This window comes from Urocitellus parryii, chromosome 3, assembly GCF_045843805.1.
Source record: "Urocitellus parryii isolate mUroPar1 chromosome 3, mUroPar1.hap1, whole genome shotgun sequence".
NCBI lineage: Eukaryota > Metazoa > Chordata > Mammalia > Rodentia > Sciuridae > Urocitellus > Urocitellus parryii.
This window is the reverse complement of record NC_135533.1, coordinates 205,120,640-205,134,133: the sequence shown is the minus strand read 5'-3', so window position 1 is coordinate 205,134,133 and position 13,494 is coordinate 205,120,640. Positions and strand designations below refer to the sequence as shown.

Genomic DNA, 13,494 nt, shown 5'->3' with positions numbered 1-13,494 from the left:
CAGGTGGCCCAGTGACCCACTGACTTCATGATCCAGGAAGAAAATAGAGAGAGAGGACGGGCCAGAGACTCGGTCCCCTCCAGGGGCTCTACTCCTACTGACCAGGGGCCTCCGGCTAGGCCCCGCACATCTCAGAGGCTCCCCCACCTCCCAACAGCACACCCTGGGACCAAGCCTTCTTGACTCGAAGGCCCTGGAGGGTCTCAGCTCTTCCTTCCTCCCTCCTTCTCTCTTCCCCGTCTCCCTCCTCCCTCCCACCCTCCGTTTACCAAGGGCTGCTCTTTGCAAGCTTGGTGCTCCCTGAGGACCCAGGCGGACCGTGGACCCCGCTGCCAGGCAGGAGGTGCTCTACCACGTCTCTGTTGATGGTCTTGACCCTCAGGCTCCACCAGGCACCAGACGGGTAACCCGGCCCCTGCCGTTTCAGGCTTTGGAAGATCCGTGCGAATATTCTTGGCCGACTCCCAGGGCTTTCACCGTTTCATGGCCAGCGACTTGGAACATGAGGACGTGGTAGAGACAGCTGTTTTTGGAGCTGAGAACAACCTGATCGTCACTGGGTCCCGGGATGCACTCATTCAGGTGAGGGGGGGGGGTCCAGAGCCGCGTCCTCATTTCTTCCTCTGCTGTAAAAAAATGTGATTCTTTAGGAATCTTTTGTCTGCACAACAGGAAACCTACAAACATGAGTTTGGGCAAAATAGGGCAGTTCATTGGGAGGGTATGGAGGTGTCTGCTGGGCCCCAACAGCAGACCTGGGTGGGAACTATACAAACCCAACGGAGAAGGGACATTTCCTAATTAGACCTGAAAAACTTTGTCTTTCAGGGTAGACTAGGGTTGCGGCAAAGAAAAATTCTCGATGATTTCAAAGTTGCTGAGGCTGATGAGAAGAGCATGTGGCCAAGTATCAGTTTTCCAATCCCTTGATTCAGGCACTCTTTATTTATTTATTTTTTGGGGGGGGTACCAGGGATTGAACTCAGGGGCACTCAACCACTGAGCCACTTCGCCAGCCCTATTTTATATTTTATTTAGAGACAGGGTCTCACTGAGTTGCTTAGCACCTCACTTTTGCTGAGGCTGGCTTGGAACCCGCCATCCTCCTGCCTCAGCCTCCTGAGCCACTGGGATGACAGGTGTGTGCGGCCACACTCAGCAAGCCCTCTTTATTTATTTGTTTGTTTATTTATTTAGGCATACTGGGGACTGAACCCAGGGGTGCTCTGCCACTAAGCCACATTCCCATCCCCTTTTGAGATATTGAGACAGGATCTCACTAAATTGCTGAGGCTGCCTTGAATTCGCAATCCTCCTGCTTCAGCCTCAAGTGGCCAGGATTCCAGGCACACGCCACTGCACTGGCCCTTCCTGACATTCTTAAAGGTTATGAAGCACCTCAGAGAGCTTTTATTTATGTAGAATTTTATATATATATGCATATTTTACAGTTGCATTTTCTGTTGCTATAATGAAACTGCTGATGCGAGATCCTTTATTTTTAAAAAAGAGGTTATAGCCAGGTGCATGGACATGCCTGTAATATCAGGTACTCGACTCAAGAGGCCGAGTTAGGTGATCCCATGTCTGAGGCCAACCTGGGCCACAGTGAAACCCTGTTTTCTTAAAAAAAAAAAAGTTTAAAAGGGCCCCTGGAGTCGTTGTTTAGGGATATTTTGTGTGCCTTTATGTAGCATGCGCACGCACACACACAGGACTATTTAGCTTTCAGTTTTAAAGACCCTTAACTCTGGTGAGGTCTACCAGGCTGTGTCACATCATGGCAGATGGCATCATAAGGGTCCCCTGAGAACTACTTCATCTTTTCTCACTGGAGGATGGTGCCCCACGCTTCCAAACATGAAGCCCTGGGGACAAACCACCGCACTGTGTGTGTGTGTGTGTGTGTGTGTGTTCTGAGGCTCACCAGACATGAACGATGTCCTGTGGAATGACCTGAGGTTTTAGGGAGTCACGCAGAGTCCCCAGTTTGAACTCGAAACCTCCCCTTCATGCATTTCTCCATTTCTCAAGACCAGGAGATCGGCATTAGGGCAATCCTATCAACTGATTTCACCAGTTTCCCCTCAAAAGTCCTTTTTCCATCTGGGATTCAACCTGGGATCCCTCCCTGCATTTGGGATCTCTTCATATTTACCCTCTTAAAAGTGAAGAAGGAGGCGATACATAAACACGCAGCCAGGAATGCGTTCACATGACATGTTCACATGGCAACACACTTTCATGAAAACTGTCTCCTGAACCAATGGATCTGTGCATATGTATGTCTCTGTGTGTGCATATTCATGAGGAGGGTGGCGGTTTCCCATTTTTCTCAAACCTCCTGAACATTTGGCGTAGTGGAAGACAGCCTGGATCCTCATCTTCGACTCTGCGTTCTTACATTTGTTGTGATGTCAAGTGTCACGCAGCTTCTGGAAAATTCCCGAGTTTATTTGTAAAAAGGAAGGGAGCAGAAAGGATCCGTAATATCTTAGAATTATTATGAAAATAATTTTGATCCTTGAAGACCCTCTGAGAAGGTCTTGGGGGCACCCCTCCGGGAGTTCCCCAGAACACCCTTTGAGAACTGCTGTGATTGCTGGTGAGGTTCGGGGTGCTTGGGGGCTGGGGAGATGGAAAGACCTTTTTTTTTTTTTTTTAAGAGAGAGAGAATTTTTTAATATTTATATTTTAGTTTTCGGCAGACACAACATCTTTGTTTGTATGTGGTGCTGAGGATCGAACCTGGGCTGCACGCATGCCAGGCGAGCGCGCTACCGCTTGAGCCACATCCCCAGACCAAGACCTTTCCTAACTTGGGTGGACAATGGGCCTAAGGCTGTTCCTGATCTGGTGGAGTGAGGAAAACGTTGCCTCCCTGTTCTCTGTGCTCAGGTGTGGAGTCTGTCAGAGCAGGGGACCCTGCTGGACGTCCTGGAAGGTGTGGGAGCCCCTGTGAGTCTGCTGGTCCGGGGAGGGGCCCTGGTGGCCTCTGCCTCCCAGCAGTCCTCATCCTTCAAAGTCTGGGACCTCACCTGCACGCAGAGGCCCCGGGCCTCGGCTCCCTTCCTGGACCGCACGGGGCTCACTGCAGTGTCCCACAACGGAAGCTACGTCTACTTCCCCAAAATCGGGGACAAAAACAAAGTCACCATTTGGGACGTGGCAGAAGGTTTGTAGGATACGATGTGATCATTTCTGTGGGTAAGAACGGAAGACCCCCCTCCCCCATCTCAGTTAGGCAGCTCTAACGAATCACCATGAACTGGGGGCTCGGACGCAGACATTTACGGCTCACGGTTCTGGAGGCCAGAAAGTCCGCCATCAAGGTGCCAGCAGATCTGTGTCGGATGGGGCTTTGCAGGTGGCCATTTCCTCATACTTTCCCACGGCAGAGGCCAGTGTGAGAGAGCAAGCTTTTGTATCTCTTCTTCCAGGGGCACTGATCCCATGCCAGGGCTTCACCCTGTGACCTCGTCATTTCCCCAAGGCTCCACCTCCAAGTACCAGCACATGGGGGGGGGCGGGTTTCCACATCTGAATTTGGTGGGGGAAGGACACCAACTTTAGTTGATAGCGACCACGGGATTTTCTACCTCTAGGTGAGGGCACCAGGCTTTTGGGCCCCTCTGTCAGGTAGTCATTAACTATGGGCTGTCCTGGGAGGGGACAGACGCCACAGACATCTCCACCTAAGTGGCTGCCTTCATGAGATGCCATTTTCAGTAGAAAAAATGAAACTGCGGGCACCTCTGGGTCTGGGGGGACTGGCTGGAGAAGGGGTCTCTGAGCCCATTCTCAACAGTACCTCCCACATCCCCTCTGGAGGGGCGGAGGTGTAATACAGAGAGGGATTCTGACCCTCGAGTTCATTCTCAAGTTCATTCTTTCTTTGATTTGGCAAACAGCCTTCGAGCCTCGATGGGGGGAGGTGGCAGTGAGCAAGTCAGACAAGGCAACTGTTCTCAAGGTGGTTATCTGCTGGTTAAGGGGAGGAGCAGGACACAATAAATGGAGAGGGGTGTGGGATGGGGCAGGAGTCCACAAACGACAGCCCCGGCCTGGCTTGGACACCCACACTTGAACACTTACTGTCTACAGCTGCTTTTGAGCTACAGAGGAAGGGTCTGGCTCTTTCCATAAGTTTGTAAAGGACAAGTCTGGGGTCAAATCCGGGTGGTCCCGTGAGCCTCAGAGACTGTGGCTTGCATCGTGTTCGGAGGGCTGTAGGAAACCCGACAGTGTGCGGCAGGACAGGGAGACGATGCCCTTGGCATTGTAAAAACCTCCCACTGTTGAAGAGCAAGACAGAGTCAGGAAAGCTTGCAGTCCCCAAGTTGAAGATTAGGGGTAACAAGTTTTAAAATCCTTAAAAAAATAAGAAAACCAGGGAAGCCGTGCCCCCATGATCCATTCTCAGTGTGGTCCTCTCCCTGTGGCAGGTGAGGAGCAAGATTCCCTGGACACGTCCAACGAGGTCAAGTGTCTGGAGGTCGCCGAGCAAGCCCAGCTGCTCTTCACGGGCCTTGTTTCGGGAATTGTCCTTGTGTTCCCCCTGAATTCCCGGCAGGACGTGATGTGCATCCCCCCTCCAGAGGCCCGCAAGGCCATCAACTGCATGTCCTTGAGCAAGAACGAGGACCGTCTGGCCATTGCCTATGACAACATTGTCCTGGTGCTGGACATCAGCCCGGGAGACCCCTGTCCCGTCATCGATGGGCCAACATACACCTTTTATACCCAGCTGCCTGAGACCATAGCCTGCGTGACTGTTTTGACTGATTACCGTGTGGTCTACGGCATGACCAATGGCGACCTGTTTCTGTACGAGTGTGCAAATTCCAAGGTGTTCCCTTTGGAGGCCCACAGGAGCCGAGTCACCTGCGTGGAGGTCAGCCACCAGGAACAGCTGGCGGTCAGCGGGTCTGAGGAAGCCTTGCTGTGTCTCTGGGAACTGGAGGCCTGCAAGTGGAAGTTCAAGATGAGCTACACGGTGCGTGACCTGTCCCACCACACTCACACCGGGTCTTGGCTTTAGAGAATTGGCAAAGAGCTGTCATTTAAAAAGGGCACACACGTGCCACTGTCAAGGGCGGGGATTAGGGTGCCATAAGGGAGAGAGACACTTTCCTTGTGAACAGGGTTTAAGGGGATGTCAAAAAACTCTGTAATCAGGAGGAATAGAAGTTGAGTGTCCCTTGTCCAACACACTGGGGACGAGAAGTATTTTGGATTTGGGGTTTTATCAGATATTAGAATATTTTCATATTTACAGTGAGATCTCTTAGGCATGGGACCCAAGTTTAAGCAAGAAATTAATTTGTTTCACATATACCTTGTGACTTCATGTCAATTCTCAAAAAGTTTCAGATTTTTGAGTACTTCAGATTCTGGATTTTTGGATTAGGAATGCTCAATGTGTAATTCCCTCTTCTTATTCTAAGATCTAACCTGGGAACTGGGAATGTTTTTAGCCATAGGTTTTAACTGAATGTGATCATAGTTAACACTTAAGCAAGGCCACTTAAGAAACTGAATCTTATAATTCAGTCTCCAATGCAGAATGGAGATAACCACTCAATACATAACCACTGAACCAATGTCAATGGAGACGGGCTTGGTCCCGGGGAAATCTGCCCTCACCCCATCTCTTCAGGTTTTCCTTTGGTCCATTTCCTGAGGAGGGCTTCAGAGCCTGGCTCTGTGGGGTCGGCCTCCTGGCTGTGTTTCAGTCTGGAATCGGGATCGCACGGTCTGTTTTCCACAGAGTTCCTTCTGCAGAGGAGTCCAGTGCGCTTGCTTCTCCAAGGACGACAAGTTTGTGTACGTGGGCTTGAAGGACCGCTCCATAATCGTCTGGAGCGTGCTGGATGGTGAGTTATGTTGCTGTCAGGGAAGGACTGAACTTTGATCTGGAGGGAAAGGGCCTTGGCTCAGCACCTGGGTCTTCGAACCCCTGCTCTGCCCTTCTCCAGCTGGGTCCCTCAACTTAGGGAGGTCTCTACAGGCCAAGGGGATGGGCCCACAACCTGCCTGTCAGATTCATGCTCTGAATGGACTTGACCCCTCTTTAGGGCGTGTGCACTGTCCTCCCGCCTGGGGGCATCCTCTGGGGATGGACTGTGCCCCCCCCCCCCGTGTTTGCACACGTATGCTTGGGAGGTGGCATGGGGAGGTATGGATGGAGTTTGTGTCCGAGCTGGGGTGAGGGGTTCACACGTGCACAGATATGAGACCTCTCAGGTGTGGATGGAGCTGTGGATGGGAAGAGAAGAGGGCCAAGCCACACACCATGGGGACTGGCTCTCACATGCTGTCACCTCCCAGCAATGAACTCTGAGGTGCCCGAACCTGACCTTCCAGGTGGTTCTTAAGGTACCTTCTTCAATGTAGGAGAGTAGAGTACATTTTTATTAGTTTTTCTGCTAGCTTTGCAATGCTTATATATTGTGTCTTACAGGAAGAGGACCTGGATTCGTTCATTCTCTTGCCCCAAAATTTTTATAAGTGTTAGGGACAACCTATTTTAAGACCATACACTTTGAAAACCCCAGTGTCTTTTGACCTTTTTTTTTTTTTATTACACCAAGGTCATAGTCACAAATTAGCATTCACTATGTATTTGGGACTGTTCCCGAGAGAGTGAGTTCTCTCAGCAGTTACTCCCATTTTCCAAGCAAAAACGGAGGCTTTGAGAGGCTGAGTAATACAGTGGGCAACAGGAAGGCAGCAGCTTCAACTTGGCTCTCCTGATTTCAGTCCTCATTTTTTTTGGGGGGGGGGGCGGATCTCAGGGATGAACCCAGGGGCATTCAACCACTCAGCCACATCTCCAGCCCTTTTTTAATGTTCTTTTTTTTTTTTTTTTTTTAAAGAGACAGGGTCTCACTGAGTTGCTGAGGCTGGCTTTGAACTCATGATCCTCTGGCCTCAGCCTCCAGAACTGCTGGGGTGACAGGTGTGCACCACTGTGCCTGGTTCCAGTGCTCACCTTTGTCACTTTCTTATGCAGTCCCCTACAGAGAAGGCTCTCCTACAGAGATATCTCCCTTTGACATCAGTAGGCATGCCAGTGTCATTGCTAATTTTGTTTGACAAATAAAGATGCTGAGATTCAGCAAGGTTAGAGACCAAAAAAAAAAAAAAAAAAAAAAAAAAAAACAAGTCAGGGTTGGGGTTGTGGCTCAGTGGCAGAGGGCTTGCCTTAGCACATGTGAGGCACAGGGTTCAATCCTCAGCACCACATAAAAATAAGCAAATGAAGACATTCTGTCCAGCTATGACCACAGAAAATTTTTTAAAACAAAAATCAAAAAGCAAATAAGTGGCTGAACCAAGATCATGTAGAGTCTAATACATTGTCATCTGATATATTATAGTGGAACACTGTCATCTGAGAACATTGCAACCTAACCCACTGTCATCTGATACATTGTAGTTCCAACACACTGTAGCAAAGGTGCCTGGCAAAAAGTCACACATGGCTCAGACGCTGAGGGCTGAGGTTTGTGACCTTAAAAGCCCATCCTCATAACCTTTTATAACCTTTCTTTCTACTCCCCCAACAATAGTATTGGCCAAGCTTGTTCTGGGCCAAAGACCTATGGTGAATACCTGACATGCATTATGTCTTTAAATGTTCAAAATTCCTCTTGGCAGATGGGTTCTGTTATCATTCCCATTTTGCAGATGAAGAAAGAGGCACTCTGAGAGGCTAAATGTCCCGTCTAAGCTAGTAAGGAGCATGGCAGCCATGCAACCAACTCTGGAATGTGTAGCGTTGGCCTCTGCACCCCAGATTTCTTATCTGTGCCCTGCCTTTGATCCCCCAGGCACCCTGCTGGCTGTCCAGTTTGTCCATGCAGTGGTAAACAGAATCATCCCCACCTCCAATGGCTTTATTGCTCCCACGAGACATGGCTATCTCATCCGAGAGCGTTTCCACTGTCCTTCATCAAGAGCCTCACAGGAGGATCCCCTCAAGAACTTCAAGAAGGCAGTGTGGATGGTCAAGTCCAGGCAGAGAGAAGAGCTGGCCGCAGCTGCAGAAACACCCCAGGACTTGACATCCAAGATGGCCCAGGGAAACAAATCCAGATCAAACAAACATTCACAAGTCTGCCTTTTGGTGTGAAACCCCCCCACGGAGCATGAGGTTCCAATGAGTTGGCTCCACCTAATCTGGTTGAAGCAAAAAACGCATTTGCTGCTGTACCTGTGGACCCAAGGCCTCCGATTATGAGACCAGGCCTCACCTTTTCCATCTTTACATCCTTCTTTCCTCCTTCTTCGGTTCCAGCCTCATACCTGCCACCCGCAGGTTAGCAACAAATACGCTGCCTTCTCAAGTTCAGTAGAAAAGACAACTCCCCTGTCCCTGGAGTTTGCACCTAAGTCCTAGCCCTGGCTCTATTGGTTCCAATTGGCTCAACACTCCTCCTTGAACCAATCACGAGCTCCAGGAGAATGCAGTGCCCTGATTGGCTGGCTTGAACTGAACAGAGCTCAGGGTGGAGAGAATGGCCACTCAACAATGTTGACTGAGAATGGAAGACGGTATTTCTGGGAGGGAAACTGGGATGCTAGGACCAGGTAAAGGAGGGATGGAAGAATGTGGAGCTTTACAGTCCACGCAGCAACAGAGGCTGTCGTCTGATCCTCATCACAGTTGATACCTCAGGGAGGGCAGGAACTGCTGTCTCTGTTTTATAAGCGAGGAAACTGAGCCTTGCAGAGGTCACTATGATTTGCTTCAAGTCACAAGCCTGGTGTACAAAAGCTCTGAGAAATGAGATTCAGGAGCCTTCCTTCCCAGTCCTGGTTGGACTACGTCTCCTGCTTTAGTCTTGGAAGCATGATGTATCTCCTCCATGGGGCACACTCAAATGCCCACGAGGGTGGTCAGTGATGATTCCCACACACCTGAGTGTACATCAGGGAACAACAGCCTGGGAGCAGGGAGATACACATCCTCTCACAGGTGGGCATGAGCACCCCGACTGTAGCCCAGAATGGCCATGGCAAAAGCAGCCCCCTGTTGTTAGTGCTTCTTTTCTGAAAGCCAGAAATCGAGGCTTTTATGCAAAATGTTCTCGCTTTTAAAAATTGGCAATTGGCTCAAATTTATATCTAGAGGCACATTTGGCCTGTCTCTAAGTTCATGAGCTGACTTCAGGACTCAAGCTGCATTAAAGTAATAAACATGTTAACATGTTATATTCTTCCAGCCCTATTCCCTGGCTCCCAAGCTCTAGGATAAAGATGCTTTTTTTTTTTGTCTTGAAAACTGGAGGCTCTTGGAAGCAGGGAGAGAGAGAGAGAGAGAGAGAGAGAGAGAGAGAGAGAGAGAGAGAGAGAGAGAGAGAGAGAGAGAGAGAGAGAGAGAGAGAGAGAGAGAGAACGAGTGTACACAGGCGAGCAAGCGAGAGCTGTTGACATCTCTCGGCTTTGCTTTTGGACCATCTGCCTGTGCAGGTTCAGCAGCTGAACTGATTCCATTTCACTCAAATGGATCTTTCCTCTTTGCCCACAGTCTTCTAAAAAGCCCTGCTTGCTTCTGAAGCCTTTGCTATAAGGAGGAGTCCAAACCTTTGTGGTGCTTGCTGCTCCTTCTCCCCTCCATTGGATTCTAGACACTGTCAGTAAGAGCAACCTTAGAGGATGAGGCTTTTCTTGTGGGGGCTGATCAGGGTGGATGCAGGCCTCACAGGTGCTCGGCAGGTGCTATGCCACAGAGTGACAAGCTACAGCCCCGAAAATGAGGCTTTTGAGTGGACGAGACTCTACTGACTAGAATGTTCATTTGTTTCCCAAACCAGGGTTCCAAGTCGGGCTTTGGCAGTTCTGTGAATGTTGACATCCACTTCCATTTTAAAATATCTAATCGGTGATCTTAAAATGTACGCTCAGGTGCATTGGGCATCAGCTTTCTTTTTAGGTTTTTAACAATTCTATTTTATTTTTATTAACGTGTATTAATTGTACATATTATTGGTGTTCAGTGGAATATTGCAATACAGGTATATAGTGTGCAGGAATCAAATTCAGCCTCCCATAACCACCCTCTCCATCCAACCTTCCTGACCTCTAGTAACTCTGCACTGCACTCAGCACATTTATTTTATTCTTTTAACTTCCATACATGAGAGAGAATATGCAGCACTTGACTTCTTGTTTGGCTTGATTCACTTAACACTATGTCCCCCCATTTCACACAAATAAAAGAATTTCATCCTTCTTTATGGCTGAATGATACTCCGTTGTGCATGTATACCACATTTTCTTTGTCGACATGCATCATGGGCACTAGGCTGAGTTCATACCTTAGGAGAAGATTTTCAAGTGTTGGAAATCAATAATTTAGGTTTGCCTCATCATCTCCATTTGACTAAAGAACACACTTAGCTTATGAGGGGACCTTAGTGGGGAAAGTGACTCTTTGCCAACGTGTCTGTGCCTCAGGTGTTAACTCTATGTGGAAACCAAGTGGGTGCTTAACACAGCGAGATCTCGTCTGCAACTTCTGGTTTAAAATTTCTGTGTCCATCTCAACATTTTTGATGGGTTCAGTGAGAAGCAACCGCTCTGCAGTAAATACAATCACGTGTCACTGAAAAACAGGAGCACACTCTGACATGCGTTGTTAGGTGAGTCTGTCCTCTGCGAACATCATAGCATGTTCATGCAAACGACAGCTCTGATGTCACTAGGACATGCAACCTTTGGTACATGTGGTACATGTGGTCCATCATGGACTCAAATGTCATCATGCAGCATGTGGCTGTACTAATAAGAACTAATAAAGGGCTACTCCAAATGGTTGCTTTTATATGCGCACAAACACATATATGTGTGCATATATACACATACATATGCAAACTTGCACATATATTCCTGTGTATATGCATACACCTGTATATATCTATATTATGTGTGTATGTGTGTGTATATGTATGTATACATATATATATATATATATATGTATGTATACATACACACACACACACACACACACACATATAATTTTTTTCAGTAGTTTTCATTCAACAGATTCTGGCTGGCTGTTATGGAAGTTTGACATTCACTGTGCTTCGGAGAAGACTAGCTGATATGAGGTCTCCCAACTCCCCAACATCCATGACAACATGGTTATTTGATCCCCACCTTTATAATGGAGGGGGGGCACTTAAAAAAATGAAGATTGAACCCAGAGGGCCTTAACCACTGAGCCACATCCCCAGTCCCTCCTCCCCTTTTGAGACAGGGCCTTGCTAAGTTGCAGAGGCTGGATTCAAACTCACAATCCTCCTGCCTCAGCCTCCTGAGACACTGGGATTACAGGCCTGCACCACTGTGCCTGGTTTCAAGGTGAACATTTTTAAAAAATAGACTTTATTTATTTTTTAAGCAGCTCTAGGTAATGTTTCTCATTTCCCAACCCCCTACTTCCACACATTCACAGCCTCAACATTTATCATTTCCCACCAGAGTGAGACATTGGTTATAATCAAAGGACCTCCACTGATGCCCCCTTGTCCCAGGGTAGACATTTTTCATGAGGCCACCTCACGGTATATTAGCTTTTTATTGCTGCATAACAAATTGCCGCAAATTTAGCAGCTTCAAATAACATCCACCTATTATCTTATAACTTCTCAGGTCAGAGTACAGGCATGGACTGAACCGGTTCTTTGTTCAGTGACTCACAAGGTGTCAGTGAAACTGGGTTCTCGTGGGGAAGCTCAAAGTCTGCATCCAAGTTCATTCAGGTGGTTGGCAGAATCGAGCTCCTTGGTGCTGCAGAACTTGGACCTCAGGCTCCTAGAGCTGCCCTTCTCCATGGACAGGTGGCCAAACAGCTAGTTCCTTCTTGGGCACCAGCAGGTGGCTCCTCAATGCCCCTTTCAGTCTCTGATCTCCAGATTATCTTTTAAATATGTCCTTTTTAGGCCAAGCCCACCCAGAGTAACCTCTCTTCGGATCAACTCCAAACCAACTCGTATATATTTGCAAAAATACTTTCAAATCCCTTCACCTTCGCCAAGTAGGGTAATTACTGTGGTTTGGCTACGGTCTGAGTGTGCCCCACATAGCTTCGCATTCTGGCAGCTTGGTTCTCAGTGTGATGGTGTTGCGAGGTGTGGCTCGTCTCTGAGGTAGGCCTAGGAGAAGGCAGCACCCTTGGAAGGCATTACTTTAGGTCTCCAGGAGTGAGTGAGTTGAGAGAGTGATTGTACAAAGTGAGGCCACCACCTACTCTTGTTCTCTTCTGCAGAGTGCTCTTCCCCGCCATGTTGTGATGCACCAAGGGGCCCTCCCTCCTTGGAACCAAGCTGTTTGGATCCTCTAGGAATCATGAGCCTATGTTACTGGCTTTGAGCACTTTGTTATAGCAACAGAACGTGGACTAATAGATTTCCACGGGGCATGTGCTATACTTTGGATCTTAAATGTCCCCCAAAAGTCCACGTGGTAAAGGCTTGGCCCCCAGAATGGCACTAGTGAGACGTTGTGAAACCTTTAAGAGGTGGAGAGCCTAGTGGAAGGTCTTCTGTGTCTTTGGGGATGTGCCTGGATCTTTGCTCTTCCTTTCCTTTTCACTTCTGGGCCACTAGGTGGGTTGTTTTGTTCTGCCACACACTCCATGGGGCCCCAGGGGCAACCAATCTTGCACTGAATCCTTCAAAACTGTGAGCCAAGATAAACCTTTTCTCTTTGTAAGTTGATTTACCTCAGGTATCTGGTTCAGTGACAAAGCCGACTGACACACAACATGCGTTTGGGGGGTGGGAATCCTGGGAGCCCCCTTAGAATTTTCCCTACCATAACACATTCTACACTCGAGAGATTTGATTCATAAAGTCTCACCATTTATTAGACTAGATTGGTTCACAATAGGATCTTTTGATCTTTTCAACTTTGCCAAAATATTCTCTCACTAAAGATCTATCTTTTTTCAGGGCGCTGGGTACCAGGGATTGAACTCAGGGGCACTTGACCACTGAGCCACATCCCCAGTCCTATTCTGTATTTTATTTAGAGGCAGGGTCTCACCGAGTTGTTTAGCACCTTGCTTTTGCTGAGGCTGACTTTGAACTCACGATCCTCCTGCCTCAGCCTCCCGAGCCACTAGCATTATAGGCATGTGCCCCTGTGCCTGACTCCCACCAAAGATCTATCTAAGACTCTCAGTGGTCCATTACATGTGACAAAGGGTAGGGAAATTGGTGTTCCAAAGCTGGTGTTATCTAAATTGTCAAGGCTTTTCAACTTAATCTGTGTAAATGAGCATCACAGAGAAAAAAGGAAAAAAAAACTAAAGTAGCAAGTTTTTGATTTCTATTTTTTGGTACTGGGGATGGAATCCAGGCACACTCTACCACTGAGCTATATCCTCAGCTCTATTTTTTAATGTTTTATTTTGAGACAAGGTCTCACTAAGTGTCTTAGTGCCTTGCTAAGTTGCTGAGGCTGACCTTGAACTTGTGATCC

General features: G+C 48.1%; 1 protein-coding gene across 2 annotated transcripts in view; it reads left to right on the top strand.

The window, feature by feature from the left end:
* Nwd1 (NACHT and WD repeat domain containing 1) overlaps positions 1–8,137 on the top strand; it is a 61,070-nt gene extending 52,933 nt beyond the window's left edge. Inside the window, exons 14-18 of one of the 2 annotated variants that reach the window (XM_026390044.2) lie at positions 428–582; positions 2,899–3,175; positions 4,446–4,996; positions 5,771–5,876; positions 7,836–8,137. In XM_026390044.2, the coding sequence (XP_026245829.2) occupies positions 428–582; positions 2,899–3,175; positions 4,446–4,996; positions 5,771–5,876; positions 7,836–8,137 (1,391 nt within the window). Of the gene's footprint in view, positions 1–427; positions 596–2,898; positions 3,176–4,445; positions 4,997–5,770; positions 5,877–7,835 lie in introns of both variants that reach the window. The other variant, XM_026390045.2, reaches the window with a different exon arrangement.
* The last annotated feature ends 5,357 nt before the right edge of the window (positions 8,138–13,494 follow it).